Genomic DNA, 15823 nt, shown 5'->3' with positions numbered 1-15823 from the left:
TCTCTCTCTGACAAATAAATAAATAAAATCTTCAAAAAAAAAAAAAAAAAGAATATCGGTTTTATCAGGTCATGGTCTCAGGGTCGTGAGATCGAGCCCCGCATCGTCTCTGTGCTGGGCCTGGAGCCTGCATGGGATTCTGTCTCTCTCTCCCTCTGCCCCCCAACCCCACCCCAAGGGGAAAAAAAAGAATATGGGCTTTGGCAAGTCTCAGCGTCACCAGTCCACGCTGGGTGGACGTGGGCAAGTCACATCACCACTGGTAGCAGTAACGCGAGGAGATGCTGAGAAGATAAATCTAGCTGAGGCTTGTTTCATATATCACTTCCTGAGTGCTGTGTGCCCAGGCTGGGCTGGGGGCTCTGTGGGACGATCTCATTCAGCCTCATCAGGCCTGGATGGATGTGTCGGTAGCCCCTTCAGTGAAGGAGGCCACTGGGTCTGTGGCAGGTGGGGGCAGCACACCTTATCGGGGTTGATGTGCTCGATGAGGCGCTCCAGGGCCGGCATCCAGCTCGGTGCCAGGTGGCAATTCTGGAAGAAGACCCACTTGCCCCTCTCTATGGAGCTGCGCATCATGGCTTCTGCCCGAGGGCCCTGTGGGGGCGGGAGTGCTGAGCGGCGAGGTGCCAACCGGCCCAGCCTCCAGACCTCCGCCCCTGCCCACCCGGTCCTTACCTGGCCCTGGCCCAGGGAGATGGCAGAGAGCTTCTTGGAGAACTTCATTTCTTCGGCAAACTTGTAGAGGTCGGCAGCAGGGTCGGTGCCAGGTGACAGCACAAAGATGAGGGGCGTGGTGGAGCCAGAGTCTTTGAACACCACTGACAGGTCGGCTGCCTGCAGGTCAGGGAGAGATGCTGGGTCACCTGGGGCTGAGGGAGGGCAGGGACCAAGGCAAGGCAGGGGGTCCTGGGGCTTCCAGGGAGGCTTCCCAGTGGGGCCTGGAACCCCCCAGAGCCTTTGGAGGGTGTGGTTAGGAGTCCCAGCCTGACCAAGGCTGCAACATGGTCTGTCCAGGTGCAGCCAGGCCCCGGGACCCAGAGGTGGGGATTACTCCAGGACACCGGCTGATGGCACTTGCCTGGGGCTCAATGAAGCGTGGCTCCAGGTTGGTGGCCACGAAATCCTGCATGGCATTGGTAACCTTGTCCCCACGCAGGCAGCGGAGAACCAGCAGCTTCTGGAACTGGTCCAGGTACTTATCCCAGATGCCAGGCAAGGGCTCCCTGCGACAGTGCCCATGTCCCCCTGAGAGCTGACCTGTGGGAGGGCACTGGCCCCAGGGACTCTGCTGACTGGATGGCCAGGGAGAGTGGAGGGCCTGCAGGGTACATGGCCCGGGGCACAGAGGGATGGAGCCACAGCTGCAGGGCACCCCTGGGTGGCTCCTCAGAGAAACCTCCTGGGCGGGCCTGTCCCTGGGGTCTCACCCCTCCGTGTGCCCACCCTGCGACCCCCTGGGGCACAGCTCACCGGTGGGGCTCGAGGCTGTCGAAGATGGACTGGAATTCTGAGAGGTGCTTTGGGAAGTCTTCGGCAAAAGAGGAGAAGGTTGGCAGGTTTGAGAGTGCCAGGATATCTCGCCAGGCCCGGTCAGACAGCCAGTCAGGTGCCGGGTTCTCAGTCATGACCTGGATGGAGCCTCCGGACAGGAGGTAGCGCCACTCGCCCTGGCAGGGGACAGGGGGAGCCTAGTGCCCAGGCCCTGTGACCTGCCTCTGGCACCCCAGCCAGCAATGCCCCCCAACCACCACCCTCAGCCAGAGAAACAGAGTCCTCCCTGGGGCTGGCAGTCAGACCGGTCTGGGTCAGTGTCCCCGTTCCACATTTTCCTGGCTGTGTGTCCTTAGGCAGAGGATGTGACCTCTCTGAGCCGCAGTCTCCTCATTTTGGAAAGTAGGAAGAATGAGAATCTCAGCTGCTTCCCAAGGGTTTTGGGGGGTTAGGTAAGAATGTACCCGTTAGCCTGGCACCTACACACAGATAGGGCTCGAGCCGGAGTAGCCGTAATGCAGTAATGCTCGCTCTCTCCGCGGTGATTTCCAACACTCGGCAGATACCTGGGGCTCATGAGAGCACGAGCTGGGAGGCTCAGGACAGTCTCTGCTCACTTGGCTCCGAGAAGGCTGTGCTCACAGGACAGCGGGGACCACAGTGAACCCAGGGTCTCCTGGCTGTTTTAAGTAAGGAACTGCTTCCTGAGGCCTCTACCCCTTTGCTCTCGCTGTGCCCTCATGCCTGGCCCTCTCTTTCCTTTTACCCTGTTCTCCCAGGCCCTGCCACAGGGCACCTCATCAGGCCATCTGTCCTGGGTCACCGGCCCAGCCCGCTGGTTGCCTCTCTGCTCGCGTACCTGGTCGATCTTGTCCTCATTCATCATGATGCGGACACACAGCAGGAAGGCAAACATCAGCTTGTGCTTCTCAAAGAGGCTGCGGCAGACATTGCTGTAGAGGTCGTAGGTCAGGTGGCGGTTGATGTTGGCGATACGCTTCTTCAGGTTGTCTGCACGGCAGGGAGGGGACGGCAGTGCGTAGGGAGGGGTGAGGGGAGCGAGATCCCCGGGGCTCGGCCCAGGCCAGCCAGTCTGCCCCACAGCCACAGGGGCCATCTGGGCCTCCCTTTGGGGCCTATGGAGTTGCCAGTAAAGGGGCTCTGAGGAGGGTAGGGAGGGGGTGTGTTGTTACACCTGATCTGAGAGAATGTGCAAGTTTACATAAGCGTGCCCCCTGTGGATATGTGTCCCCCTGTGTCACATCTGTGCCAGGCTGGAAGCCCAGCATCTGTGTCCGTGTGCACGCATGCCCGGGCTACCTGCCCTCTCCGAGTTGGCGATGCCCGAGAGGAAGATGCTGAGAAACCACTCCAGGGAGTACTGGTACATGGGGTCCACGTTGGCCAGGTCAGACACACAGAAGAAAAGGATCTGGGTGCGGACGGCCACGGGAATGTACTCCATGCGCGTGAGGTCAATGTCCTTCTCCGTCTGCTCTGCGATCCTGACTTTGGCCTAGAGGTGCAGCACGGGAGAGGTGATCAGGCCCAGGTTGGCTGGTGGAGGGTGGCAGGCAACGTGGGTGGGGACAGGGGTCAGGCCTGGGGCTGGTCGGGGGTTGGGTAGAGGCAGGAGTCGCAGGCAGGGGCAGGCCATTGCTGACCTGGATCTCGGCAGCCTTCATCTTGGAAGCCTCCAGCACCTTGATGAGCTCCATGTCATCCACAGGGTTACCTTCGGAGGAACTGAGCCTGTACAGGATCTGGTCTTCGATGTCCTTCAGCTCCTGGCGCATCTTGGCATTACTGACAATCAGCTGGTTCTTAGCTTCCTCCAGGTCTGGCCGCTCCTCGGCCACTACCTGGCCCAGCAGCTGGTCCTCTAGGCCACTGCCAGGGGAACGGACAGCATGTCTGTAACACCTGGTAGGCTCCAGAGGGTCAGCCTTGAGCCTGCTCACCTATCTACCTGTGCCCCCAGGGCTCCGAGAGCTGGGAGGCCTAGCCTCTGTCTTGGGCTGCAGGGCTAATGCAGAGCCTGCCTGCAGTGACCAGTTCTCAGTGAGACCCCGGGTGGCAACCTGGAATCCCAGAAGGGGTCAGGTGGTTCGATATGTGAGTTGCTGGGGTCACTGAAAAACTTCCTCTCGGCAGGAGGGGGCTGGGTGATGGGCAGGGGATAGGCCTTTCACCACCTCGTCTGTGGAGAGGTTCATAGTGGCCACTGACATGAGGGCCTGAGTGTGGAGTGGGCCTGTGGGCTCTGTGCGGGTGGCCAGCAAAGTGTACCCATTAGCCTGGCACTTGTGCACGGCAGCAAGGCAGGAAACAGGGCCTGGGTGCAAGGTGTCAGGGTGTGCCTGACTCAGGGCTCCGGGACAGCTCTGGGGGTGAGTGCACAAGGGGCTGGCAAGGGCTGAGCTGTGGGGGAAGGATACCCGGCCAAGATGGGGCTATGCTGACCAGGGAGGCTGAGGGGTCCTGACCAATGATCAAGGGCTCTTGATCTTGGGGGTGGGGGTTCTTAGCTGGAAATGGTGGCAAGTAAGGGGAGCTGGTGGAGGTGCTAGAAAGACCTGGGACGCCAGAGCACCTTGGAAGAAGCTGCTGGAGACTCTGGGAAAGACCCACAGTGTCTTGGCCTGTGGGTGGGCGAGAGGCAGCCAGGCAGAGCTGATGCTCTGGGTCTGGGGCCTGGGGGCTTACCTGGGCGACAGGGTGAAGTTGATGAGGGTGAGTTTAGTGGAGATCTCAGGTGTGTAGTGTGGGTTGGGCAGCTTGGTGGTGATATACATCCTGAAGTCCTCATGGTAGGGGATCACCGTGTCCCCCAGCTTCAGCACTGTGTTCCCCTGCTGCTTGTATGTCTATGGTGGGTGGGATGGGCAAGCGCTGTGGCCCAGGCTTCACCGGGGAGGCAGTGAATGGGGCTGCCCTGTCCCCCGTCCAGCCTGACAGGCTGCCCCCACTCCCCTGCCGCTGCAGGCCCACCTGCTTGAGCAGCACAGGCTCCAGGGCCGGGTCCAGCTCCTCGCCCACATTCTCCAGAAGGCAGGGCTTGCCAAAGCGGATGGCATTTTCCATGCTGCGCAGGAAGTCTCGGTCACTCAGCTTGAACACATCCAGCCCACTGTCCTTCTCCTGTGGGCAGAGGGGGCGAGTGGGGGCTGCGGGAGCTGCCAGCCCGCCCGAGGCTCAGCTCCTGTCCCTGCACCTGCTAAGCCCGGCTGCGAGGGGTGGCGGCACCAGGCAGGTGGGCTCACCATGTTCTTGATCCATTTGTTGGCCTGGCCCTGAGGGTCAATGAAGTGGGTCCAGCGCTGGGAGAACTGGTTGATGACCCCGTTCTCCACTGACAGTGTGTCATTGGGGAGGCCAGCAATCTGTGGGGCATCAGGTGCCAGACTGGGTCAGGGTTGTCACACAAGCAGGGTCAGCTGGGGTGCTAGCTACTCCCAGCTTCATGCTTGGCTATCTCTTCCCTCTCCTTACGGCTCCCCCGTGGAGGTAGGCGCAGGTGACAGTGGGCACAGGTGTGAGCCCACAGGGCCCCCTACTCTCTCCTGCTCCTCGGCTGGATCCCAACACCCTCCTTCTCTGGCCTCTCTGCCCTCTTGCCTACTGAGTCCCCCCTCAGTCAGACCATCTCCCCAGAGCCCACAGGCCATCAGTATCCTGGCCTACGCTCTCCCTTGGCCTCTGCCAAAAGCCTCTGGGTTTTCTGCCCGAGCCAACTTTACCTGTCCTTTAGGGTCTAGCTCAAATCTGACTTTTTTGGGGAAAACTTTCTTAACCTCACCCTGGATGCTGCTCTCCTCCCCCAGCCCACTCTGACAAGCACCCCTTGAATTCTCTGCCCCAGTTAGCTAGATCTGTGCCACACCGTGTCAGCTCGCTCCTCTCCTACCCACAGCCTCTTGCTGGGCCCAGGAAAGTCAGGGGAGTCATCTCTGAGCAGGCCCCGGAAAGAGGGTGGGGGGGGAAGCAGGAGGCTCCTGGCTCAGCCCAGTCACTTCAGCCCTCCCCCTTCCCAGATAGGCACCTGCCACGAGCGGATCTTCACAGGGTTTCCCAGCGTCCCGATGAGTGTGGGCTCTGAAGTGTGCGGGACCTTGTGTCTTGTGAGCTGCTTGACCCAGTGGTCATAGAGCACTGTGCGGTACTGGCCCTGGGGAGACGCCAGACTCAGGGCCACCCCACCACAACACGTGGGATGCCCTCCCACCCCCCAGCCCCAGTCCCCCAGCACTCAGTAGTTGCACACAGAGGTAGAGCTCAGACGTGGAGTCAGACACTCGCACTCAGGTCCCACTTTGGGTGACTTCCTTGGCCTCCATAAACCTCAGCCCCTCCTCTGTGAAACAGGCGTGATGACAATAGGCCCGCCTGTCAAGGAGGCTGTGAGGACCGAGTGAGATGCACCCAGCAAGCATGCAAGTGCGAGCTCAGGTTTCCCACTAGAAGGCCAGGCCCGCCAGGGCGGGTTTTCTGGCTGTTTGCATGCCTAGAACAGCACCTGGTTCGGATGGGGCGGCTGAGAAGCTGAGTGAGTGCGTGGGGGAAGAGCCACCCTGCAGGCTGCCCCTCGTGGAGGTGAGGCTGTCGCAGGGAGGGCTGGAAGGCTCCTCACCGTGAAGGGGCCCAGGTAGGCCACAAAGCCAGCGGCCACCAGCACATCACCAGAGATGTTGCCAAGCATATGCTCCAGGTTCTCCACGGTCTCCTGCCAGCGCACCTTCTCATCCGACAGCCCGTTGATGAGCTGCAGAGGCAGCCCCGGGGGGGTGGGCTGCGGTTGGCCAGGCCAGGGGCTGGGGAAGGGGTGCAGGACCTGCACCCCCGCCCCCCGCCAGACCCTCGCAGCCCACAGGCCCTCCCCGCGGGATGTGCTGACCTTGTCCGCCCGGCCCAGCCGCTGCTCGCACTGCTCGCACTTCAGCTCCAGCTCCTCCTTCTTGGCGATGCATTCCCGGTACTTGGTCTGCATCGTGGTGATGCCGTCCTCCACCTCACGCAGGCGCTGCTTGGCCTCCTCCAGGATCCTCTGTGTCACCTCCAGGTCGTCCTGGGCCTCCCGCAGGGCTTGCTGCAGGCACAGGGCCCAGGGCCAGCTGGTGGAGCGGCCCCGGGAGAGCCCTCCCCTTCCTCCCCTGCACCCCCCCCCCAGGCTGGACCCAGGCCTCACCCGCTTGGGCTCCACTGCCTTGGCCACGAAGTGGTACTTGTGCATGGCGCGTACCCACTGGCAGATGGAGGTGCAGGCCTTGGATACCTTGGCAATTGCAGCCGGCTGGAACTCCTCGTTGTCAATGTACGGCTGGATGGCTTTGATCACCGCCTCCCCGATGTTGTCCTGGGGAGGGGAACCAGGGGCATCAGGGGGCTGTTTCCAGCAAGGAAGCGGTGGTGGGGCCTGCTGAGGAACACCCTGCTCGGGCTCTGAGCCCCCTGCCCTGTGTAGGCTTCAATACAGGTATCTTCCTCAGGGAATAAACACAGTCCAGAAAGGATCCAGGATTTCAGATAATACGATTAGAGACTTCGTCCACAAGAAACCGTGCAGTCTCAAGGTCTGGTAATGTGCAGGTCCCATTAAAAACTCACTTAGCGGTAAGGGCTGCTCCTGACAGGTATGGAGACCAGTGAGTGATTCTGATGCCCAACCAGGCTCAAGTTCAAGGGTATTAATCCTCACCCTGAGAGCTCATCACAACCCAGAGTTCCCGTCCCCCTGGTGAGAGTCCAACCGTGTAGTTCAGGATGAGCCCAGGAATCTGCATTGTTCATGAACTCCCAGAGCTCAGAGCCTGGGACCCGGGAGCCTGAGCACTGGCTGAGAGCACTCCTGATTTGGGCTGAATTAGGTGTGTGGGGCCTCTGCTTTCTAGACTGATGAAAGTGGAGGAGGAAGAATGGGGAAGTCTGTAGGGCGTCCTGCTACCTATGGGTCATTATCTCCACCCTCCCAGTGTGGCCTGGGGTGTCTGAGGCCCCACACTGCCTCATGGCGTGGGGGGGGGGGCGGGTGCACAGGCAGTTGTCCCCTACCCAATTTCTGGGCTGAAAAAGGTCCCCTAAGAGTGTGGTGGGCTCCAGGCTGACCTAACCATGAAGCAGCCCCCAAGAAAGAACATGGCCATGGATACTGAGAGCCCCAGATAGACAGCAGACGGAGAAACCCAGGGACAGACAGAAGAAGCAGAACCTCAGCTGAGGCTGCATAGACAGTGCAAGTCTAGGCCAAGGCCATGGGGATCCTAGGAAGGAAAGGGCACAAGAGGGGATCTCCAGGCCGCAGAGCTTTGGGGTGACCAGCCAGAGAGCTCCTCTGGGGCCAGGGTATAGTCCCAGTCAGCTGTGTGTGGCCACAGGGCTGCATGTGTTCAGGGGAAGGGAGACAGGACAGAGAGCCCTACACTGGGGGGGTGGGGGGACAGGCTCCTCTGCCTGCTTCCCTGCCTCACTCACGGGCCTGCTCGCTTTGTGCCCGGCACACTCACCTTGTCAAACTTGAAGAGGCCTTCGAGGAAGCGGCCAGGGTCCTGCAGCAGCCCCTTGCCCGGCTCCCAGTAGTCATCCACCTTGGAGCCAGGCCTCTCTCCAGGCACCTTCTTGGGCTTGATGCCCTTCATGATGCACATAGCCTCTATGACCAGCTTCACGCCTGGGGGTGGCCGCTGCATGGCCCGGACCTGCGGGTTGGGCCGAGAGTGGGGAAGGGGAGACCCATCACTACCTGGATACCCCTGGGCAGGGACAGCTGTCAGACAGGGTGGACCCCACCAACGCAGTTCCTACCACCACAAAGGGCATGCCTGGCTGTCCCCCGAGGTCTGCCTCGGCCTGTGGTTCCTTCTGCTCCCCCTCACCCAGGCCTGACCATGAGGTCCTAGATGCTCATTTCTCAGGACCCAAAGCCCTCCATGTGCCCGTCTGGGCCATGGGGGCTTGTGCAAGGAGGTAAGGGCAGACAGCTGGCTTCGAGCCCTAGTTCTACCCACACCTCTCAGCACGTGACCCCCAAGCGATGTGGAGAGAGAGGGCCTGGGGGCCAGAGGCACCAGGACAGATGTCAAGGGGGAACTTCGGGAGCTGCCTGGCCACCCACCTCAGTCACATCATTCTTGTTGAGGTTGCGCAGGCTGGCCAGGGCTGCGTCCAAGGCAGGCAGCGCCTCATCCAGATCCTTCTGGGCATCGTCAGCAATAGCTTGTGCCTTCCTGGCCTTCTCATTGGCCTTGGCCTCCTCTGCTTGCACCGAATTCCGGGTCTCCTGAGCAATGGTTGTGTCCACCTGGGGGCCAAAGAAAGGGAGGGCCCAGCTGCTGGCATGTCGGGGACAGGTGTGTCCCCCCCACTTTCTCCTTCCTGCATCTCAGTCTCCCCGGGGTCAAGGGAAATGAGAGCAGGGATGCCCCCTTCTCCAAGGGCCCTCTCGGAGCTCCGGGAATGTGAGAAGCCCATTCCAACTGCTCATGGTGGTCCCAGCGTGGGGCTCAGGGCTTTACATGCTTGAGCACAACTGCCCTCCAGGGAAGGACCCCCTAAGCCCTCAGGACATCTCCAGGCAACACAGAGAAAGGCGCTCCCCCACATCACGTTCTTTCCATCTGCTGGAAACATTTGCGATACACTGACTTTGCAGAGCAGGAGGTGACTACTTCTACCAGGAAGCTGTCCTGATGAACTTGCGAATCTGAGATGTCTGCTGTGCGCAGCCGGCCCGCGAACTCGGGGATCTCATGGAGACTCAGAGGGACACTTGGGCTTAATGCCCTTCATGAGGCACATAGCCTCTATGATCAGCTTCACGCCTGGGGGTGGCCGCTGCGTGCGGCGGCCTGCCACTGTGTCCCTGCTGTGATTATCAGGGTTTGGGTTGCCTGTCTTGCTCTTCACCATATCCCCTGCCCCGGTGCAGGGCCTGGCAGAGAAGAGGTTCCAAGCAAACTCTTGTTGAATAAACAAAGGACTACTGACTGAGGAAAACAGGCACCGAGAAGCTAAGCAACCTGCAGAGGTCAGGCAGCCAGCGACCTCATGGTTGCATGGGGACCCCTAGCATCCTCAGACATGGTCAGACGTCAGGGAAGAGGGCCAGGGAGCACCCCCCACCTTGATCTGCTCCATGGTCAGCACGGTGTCCTTGGCAGCCTCTTCCAGCAGGGGGCGCATCATCTCCAGCTCCTCCTGCATCTTGGCCACGTCCTCGGAAGTACGCAGCAGCTGGTGGATGGGGGGCACAGAGAGGAAATCAGGTGTGACAGGGTACTAGAAAGAGAGCCGAGCGTGGAGGGGACTGGGGAGAGGGTCCTGCAGGGCTACCTGGCCCTCACTCATGAGTGAGAGGCTGTGGCCTGTTGCCCAGTGAACCCTGGAGGAAGGGAGCAGTCCCCTGAAAATCTGTGGGGTGCCCTGCTTTGGTCTTGCCCTTGTTCATTTGGTAAGGGAGGAAGCTACCCATTTAAACACGGCAGGCTGCTGACTGAGAGGGTGGGCTGGGCCTCCCCAGGTCAGGGCTAAGCCAGAGTACGCAGAACCATGGGCTGCTAGCCATTGTCCACAAAGCCCCACCCTGGCCCACCTTGTCAAGACCACTCTTCATGCGGTTCTTGGCGGTTTTCAGCTCCTGTTTCTTCTGGCCAATTAGGATGGAGAAAATATTAAGTAGCTCTAGGTAGCTCTTGGGGGTCACGTAGTTGTGACGGGCCAGCTCGGCTAGGTACTCGACACACTTCTTGGCCACCGACTGGTGGATATATACGCAAACCTGGATCTGTGGGATGGGAGACCACTGATGCCAGCCTTGTAGAGCCCCCAGCAAAGACAGGGCTCAGGGGTGCCCTTGAAGCCATTGCAGCCTGGTCCCAAGGAGGGGGCCACATGTAGGAACCTCAATGCCTCCCACACTGTCTCCCATGATCCTCATAACCTCCAGGTCAAGATCACCTATTCTGCAGAAGAAAAACTTACAACCCAGAGAAGTCAAGGGGCTCGTTTAAGTTCACACATCTGTTAAGGGCAGAGCTGCCTCTGAACGTGGACCCGGGTGTCTCCCAGATCTTGGCCCTCTGCTCCCATCACAGCTCCCAAGACCTGCCTCTCTCTGAGAGTCCTAAGGGGGGAACCCCTCTCCCCTTGGAGGCTGGACCTGGGGGAACAGAGGGCCCAAGGCCTCAGCAGAGCTGGAGAGGGAAACAGGCTCACTCTAGTTCTTGGCCCCCAGGTGACCATCACTCTCTCTCAGGTTGTACCAGGCAAATCTAGCCCCCACCCCCCACCCCCCGGCCATCTGTGGTCTTCAATCGTATATCACCATGACAACCTTGTGGCACTCCCATGACACAGATGAGGAAACAGGCTTAGAACAGGTCAAGTTGTCTGCCCCAATGCCCATCGGTGTTGGGCCTGGGACTCTCACCCAGGCCCCAGTGACTGTAAGCCCAAACCTGAACAGTTCCCCCTGACAGTTTCCTCCTCACCAAGACACCTACCAGTCCTCGAATTACTTCAGAGTTGGCTTCCAGGTCTGGGATCTCATTCAGGAACATGGTAGCCACAGACTCCAGGGCCTCTGCCGGCCATTCGTTAAACCAGTCAATGGTACAGCAGTTGACAAGGGAGGGGAACTGCCTCAAACGGGCTCGGAAGACCTCTCCGATGGGGCTAGGGGACCAGGAGGCCAAATGAGTCACTGACTTCCACCCCCAGGAGCCCAGGACCCTCCTCATGGCAGGCCCGGGGGCCGTCCCTGCATGGCCACAATGGCTGCCCGTACCTCATACACAGCACCACGTGGATATTGCTGCGCACACGCCCAGTGTAGGCGGCCATGAGGTTGGCCTTGGTGGGCTGCAGGCCCTGCTCCTGGATGTAGGGCCGCATGGTGTTGACAATCTGGTCCTGCTCATCTGAGCTATAGAGGTTGGGAATGTCGCCCGAGTTCAGGACATTGTTGATGTCCTCCAGGAAAGACTCATTCTTGATCTGGGGAGAGATGAGAGTACAAAAGCTAAGCTTTAATGATGGCCCCTGGGTGTTGTCTCCCTGGATCTTCATAGCAGCCCCATTTTACAGATCAAACCAGGCTCCGAGAAGCTCAGGGGCATATAGGTGACCTCGCACCTCACAGTCTAGGGCTTATAGCCAGGCCTGCCCTACAGCAGAGACTCTGATCATCACCACTGGGCTGTGGAAGGGCCCTGGGTCCTGGGTGGGAGATGTGGCACCTTACTCTCACTTTCCAGGCCTCCCCATGCCTCAGTTTCCTCACAGGAGGAAACCAGGCCACAGGCAGAAATAGGTCCTTGCCAGACTACATGAGGGGACCCTGGGGGTAGAGGCAGGGCTGGGAACAGAGGGGACCCTGCCCAGAGTGGGACACATTCCAGGGCTTGGCCCAATTTCAACCACCAGCCAGGTTTAAGTGCTGCTCTATTTGTTTTGAGACCCCAGAGCCACCACCTCCCTTCCCCTTAGAGACCTAGGGACAGGCTTCCCCCCCTAGGGAGCTCTAGAGGGAGCAGCCCCCAAAAGGGGCATCATGGGCACAGTGCTTCGGGCACGAGTCCTGAGGTGGGGAGCCCTTGGCCAGTGAGTGTGGTACCACTCGTGGTCAGCCATGGTGCCAGGGGCCTTCTTTACCCTTGGGGTACAGTAGTGACCTGTGCCTCCCTAGCTCTGACAGGCTGGGTTTGGCCCCAGGCACCTGGCCCACCCAACTGTGGGCCCCCCGCCCCGGGGCCCAGCCATCCCTCCAAACATCCACCCCAGCTGACAGTAACCTGGGCATGAAGGACTGACCACTTTCTAGGATGCCACACTGGGATGGCGTTGAGTCCAGCCCACCCTGGCCCCTGCCCCCTGCCTGTGGCAGTGGCACCTGAGTGTCGGAGAACAAGAAGGTGATGGGCAGGCTATGCAGGCCCGCCTTGAGCAAGATCTTCTTGACATCTTCACGCCACTCAGTCATGCTGTAGTTCTTGGATAGCTCGATCTGGAAGCACTCGTACTCGGCCCTGGAGACAGGAGTTTGGGTGGAGGTGTGCCAGAGCTTGAGGCCAAGTGCCAAGTGATGGGTGCCCACACCCCACCCCCGCCATCTGGAGTCCGGCTCCCCTCCTGGGCAGATCTGCAGATGCTCCAGGCCCTGAACCTGCTCTCTTACCACCAGACCTCTGCCTAAGCTATTCGCATGGCCCGGAAAGCCCTTTGCTTCCATCCTCCAGCTCTGATCCTGAGAGGAGGCCGTGGCCACCTCGTCTAGGAATTCCTCCTGGTCTGCAGCCACGCCTCCCTCCCCACAGCGCCACAGGGCACTGCTGCTGCCTCTCCTTGGAGCCTGGGTCCCCTGCCCAGTGCGTTCAGAAGCCCATGGCCGGGGGACCTAGCCCGGGGTGGCCCCAGCTCCCCTAGCTGTGCACGCCCGGGGCCCTCACATGTGTGAGGCCAGCCGCGTGAGGGAGCTGCGGCCGCTGCCCCCTACGCCCAGCAGGAGCGCGTTTCCTAGTGCCTGGCGCAGGGTGCGGCTAATCCGGCAGATGTGGCTCACGGCATCCATGAAGAGGACCAGCTTCAGCTTGGCTGTGTTGATCTGGTTGTAGTCCTCCATGTACTCCTCAATCACCTGCATCATCTGGGGCCAGGGAGATGGGGAGATCTGGGTCCTCTCTCTATCCCTGTGCACTAGGACCCTCAACAGAACACACCCCCTCCCACGGCCAGCCCTGCTCCTCTGTAGGGAGGGGTGTTGGGCCTGGCTTCAGAAGGGTATGGCCCCAGGCACCTGACCCACCCAACTGCCGGCGCCCCCGCCCGCGGTCCCAGCCATCCCTCCAAACATCCACCCCAACTGACAGTAACCTGGGCATGAAGGACTGACCACTTTCTAGGATGCCACACTGGGATGGCGTTGAGTCCAGCCCACCCTGGACCCTGCCCCTGCCTGTGGCAGTGGCACCTGAGTGTTGGGGAACGGGAAGCCAGACCTGTTCAGAAGCCAGACCTAAACGAGGCCAGACCTGTGGGATACTAGAGGCCTGGGGGGTGGGGTCAGAGCCCTGCCTGTTTCCTCTGGGCCTCACCAGGTACACTGAGCCGGGGCCCTCGTGAGAGCTCCTGGGACCGAGGACGGGATATACGTACTGGGAAAGCATCGGGAGGCCCACTCCAGCCATGCAGCTCCGAGGCCTCTGACGAGGTCTCTTGCATGCCTCCCTGGGGTCCTGACTCAGACCTGTGCCCCCAGGGGCCCTGCCACCCCTCTGTGGGTGAGATGATAGCCTTCCAACAGGCCAGCACGTCCATGTTTACAGAGCCTGTCCCAGATGAAGCACAGACTTGTCCCCAGAGGCGGGCCAAGCAGGGCCTGCTGCACCCTTCAGACAGGCGAGGAAACGGGACCTACAGAGGCAAGGGCTGGCCTTCCAAGTCAGAGTCCTGACCCTCCGGTCATAGCGCGCTGGTCTGTTCGCAGGGCTGCAGGGGGCCCGGGGCCTGGGGGGCAGAGCGACGGGGCCCCTCACCTTGTTCTCGTTGGTGATGAGCTCATAGGACTTGACGTCAGAGCCTGGCGACATGAAGTCCCCGTAGAGAATGGGCTGGAAGGGACAGACCTCGACGAAGGTCACCCCCCACTGCTCCATGCGGCTCTCCAGGAGCCTGTCGAACCAGCCTCGGTCCTCGTCGCTCACCAGGCGGTCGCGGAACACGCGGCAGCTCTCGTGGTACCATAGCCGCAGCAGCTGCACCTCGTCCTGCAGCCGCCCCCCGTCAGCGCCTGCCCCCTGGCCCCGGAGACCCCGTCCCACGCCACCCTGCCCGCGCCTCTCCGGCCCCGGCTCCACGCTGCCCAGGTACCTGCTGGGACCCGGCCGCTTTAGCTGGGCATCAGCTTCTCCCCTCTTAGGGCCCCACGGCTGCTCAAACCCTAAGCCTGGGAGGAATGCCTGGTTCTCCTTACACCTTCCCGACGCCCCGCCTCTAGCCACCCAGCAAGCCCCTCTGATTCGGCTCCCATCTCTGTGTCTGCTGCCACCTCTATCCCGGCTTTCCCGCCTCCCCCTGGGTGAGCGGGTGGCCCTCAGGAAGCCCCCAGGCCCTTCTCGCTACCTCTTCGGCTATAGCTTGGCAAGGCCAGGGCTGGCGTCTGTCCCGTTCACCAAGTCTCCCCGGCCCCAGGCTCTGCACACACCGACCCACCCAGCCCCCATTCCAAGGGCAAATCAGTCCCCACCCCCACCCCCCAGGGCTCCCACCACCTTCAGGACCCTGTGGCTCCCACAGCTGCCCAGCCCCATCAGCACCCTGACAGCCCACTCCCTGCTACAGTCCTGCTCCGTCCACCTGGGCTTCTGGTTCCTCACGTGCATCCCCCTCACTCTTCCTCCCCAGGCTTCTCCTACACAGGGCCTCCATCAGGAACCCTCTCTCTCTCTCCTTTGCCTTGCCCTGGATCCTTCTGTGTGATCCCCATCACTGCTGCCATCGTAGGCATGGATCTGAGCCGCAAGACAGGGCTCAGCTGTAGGAAAGCAGGGGGCTGGAGCACAGCCTGCCCCCGGCCCCACTCAGGGCCTGGCCAGATCAAGGCTGGGCAGTTTTGGAGTGGTAGCAAGCCCTAAAATCGAGGGGCTGGGGAGGACTGTGAGGGCACTGTGGGCTCTCCTCTGCTGGACATGGGGAAGGGAGCCTGCTGGATCCTCACCTCGACCTTAGCCGGGTTGGCCATGAGCATGCCCTGGAAGACCTTGGAGAGGTCCCTGAGGTTGAAGGTGTAGTGGGACTTGGCCGGGGTGGGCAGCAGCTGGGAGGTGATGGTGGAGTACACCATGATGGTGGCTTCCACGAGGGGGTCCGTGAAGTGGGTGATGGTGGGGGCCCCAGCTGTGGGAACAGGAGGGTGGGCCTGAGTCACACCGGCGGGGGCTCCCTCTATGGCCTCTTTGGATGCTACCAGCCGCCATTCTGCAGGGATCTGCAGCAGCGTGGACAGTGGAGTGCCATGCAGAGGCCTGCCGCAGGACAGCAGCGGTCGGGGAGCCAGGGTTGGGGACATGTGACATAGTGCTAGGCGAGGCCTGGTGAGGAGGGACGCTGGAGCAGAGAGCTGGACAAGGGAGGTGGGAGCAGGCCCGGAACTGGAGCCAGTGTGTTGAGGCCTGGGGTGCCAAGGACCAGTGAGGAGGGGGTGAGAGCAGAGAGGTGACAAGGCGGTCCCAGTGTTGGGACTTGGGCTCTTGCCTGCAGTTGAGCGAGGAGGAGTGTGATCCCAGTGAACGTGTGAATGGGTCCCTCGGGTGGGCATGGCTAGAGAGCTGGACGGGATGGT

The 15823-nt window shown here is 61.0% G+C and overlaps 1 protein-coding gene across 1 annotated transcript in view; it reads right to left on the bottom strand.

Annotated features, from left to right (window-relative positions):
• DNAH1 (dynein axonemal heavy chain 1) overlaps nt 1-15823 on the bottom strand; it is a 72674-nt gene that overhangs the window by 4263 nt on the left and 52588 nt on the right. The window contains exons 46-69 of the mRNA XM_081818862.1: nt 15200-15378; nt 14019-14249; nt 12933-13129; nt 12377-12512; nt 11273-11481; nt 10989-11160; nt 10079-10270; nt 9610-9720; nt 8603-8788; nt 7995-8186; nt 6680-6847; nt 6389-6580; nt 6125-6256; nt 5537-5662; nt 4758-4877; nt 4486-4635; nt 4201-4361; nt 3159-3384; nt 2815-3010; nt 2354-2505; nt 1474-1670; nt 1078-1226; nt 679-833; nt 466-597 (exon numbers count right to left, since the gene is read on the bottom strand). Of these exons, the coding sequence (XP_081674988.1) occupies nt 466-597; nt 679-833; nt 1078-1226; nt 1474-1670; nt 2354-2505; nt 2815-3010; nt 3159-3384; nt 4201-4361; nt 4486-4635; nt 4758-4877; nt 5537-5662; nt 6125-6256; nt 6389-6580; nt 6680-6847; nt 7995-8186; nt 8603-8788; nt 9610-9720; nt 10079-10270; nt 10989-11160; nt 11273-11481; nt 12377-12512; nt 12933-13129; nt 14019-14249; nt 15200-15378 (4061 nt within the window). The remainder of the gene's footprint in view (nt 1-465; nt 598-678; nt 834-1077; nt 1227-1473; nt 1671-2353; nt 2506-2814; nt 3011-3158; nt 3385-4200; nt 4362-4485; nt 4636-4757; nt 4878-5536; nt 5663-6124; nt 6257-6388; nt 6581-6679; nt 6848-7994; nt 8187-8602; nt 8789-9609; nt 9721-10078; nt 10271-10988; nt 11161-11272; nt 11482-12376; nt 12513-12932; nt 13130-14018; nt 14250-15199; nt 15379-15823) is intronic.

The sequence above is a fragment of the Leptonychotes weddellii genome, chromosome 1, assembly GCF_054177405.1.
Source record: "Leptonychotes weddellii isolate Sample4059 chromosome 1, ASM5417740v2, whole genome shotgun sequence".
NCBI classification, from domain to species: Eukaryota; Metazoa; Chordata; class Mammalia; order Carnivora; family Phocidae; genus Leptonychotes; species Leptonychotes weddellii.
This window is presented reverse-complemented; position numbering and strand designations above follow the sequence as displayed.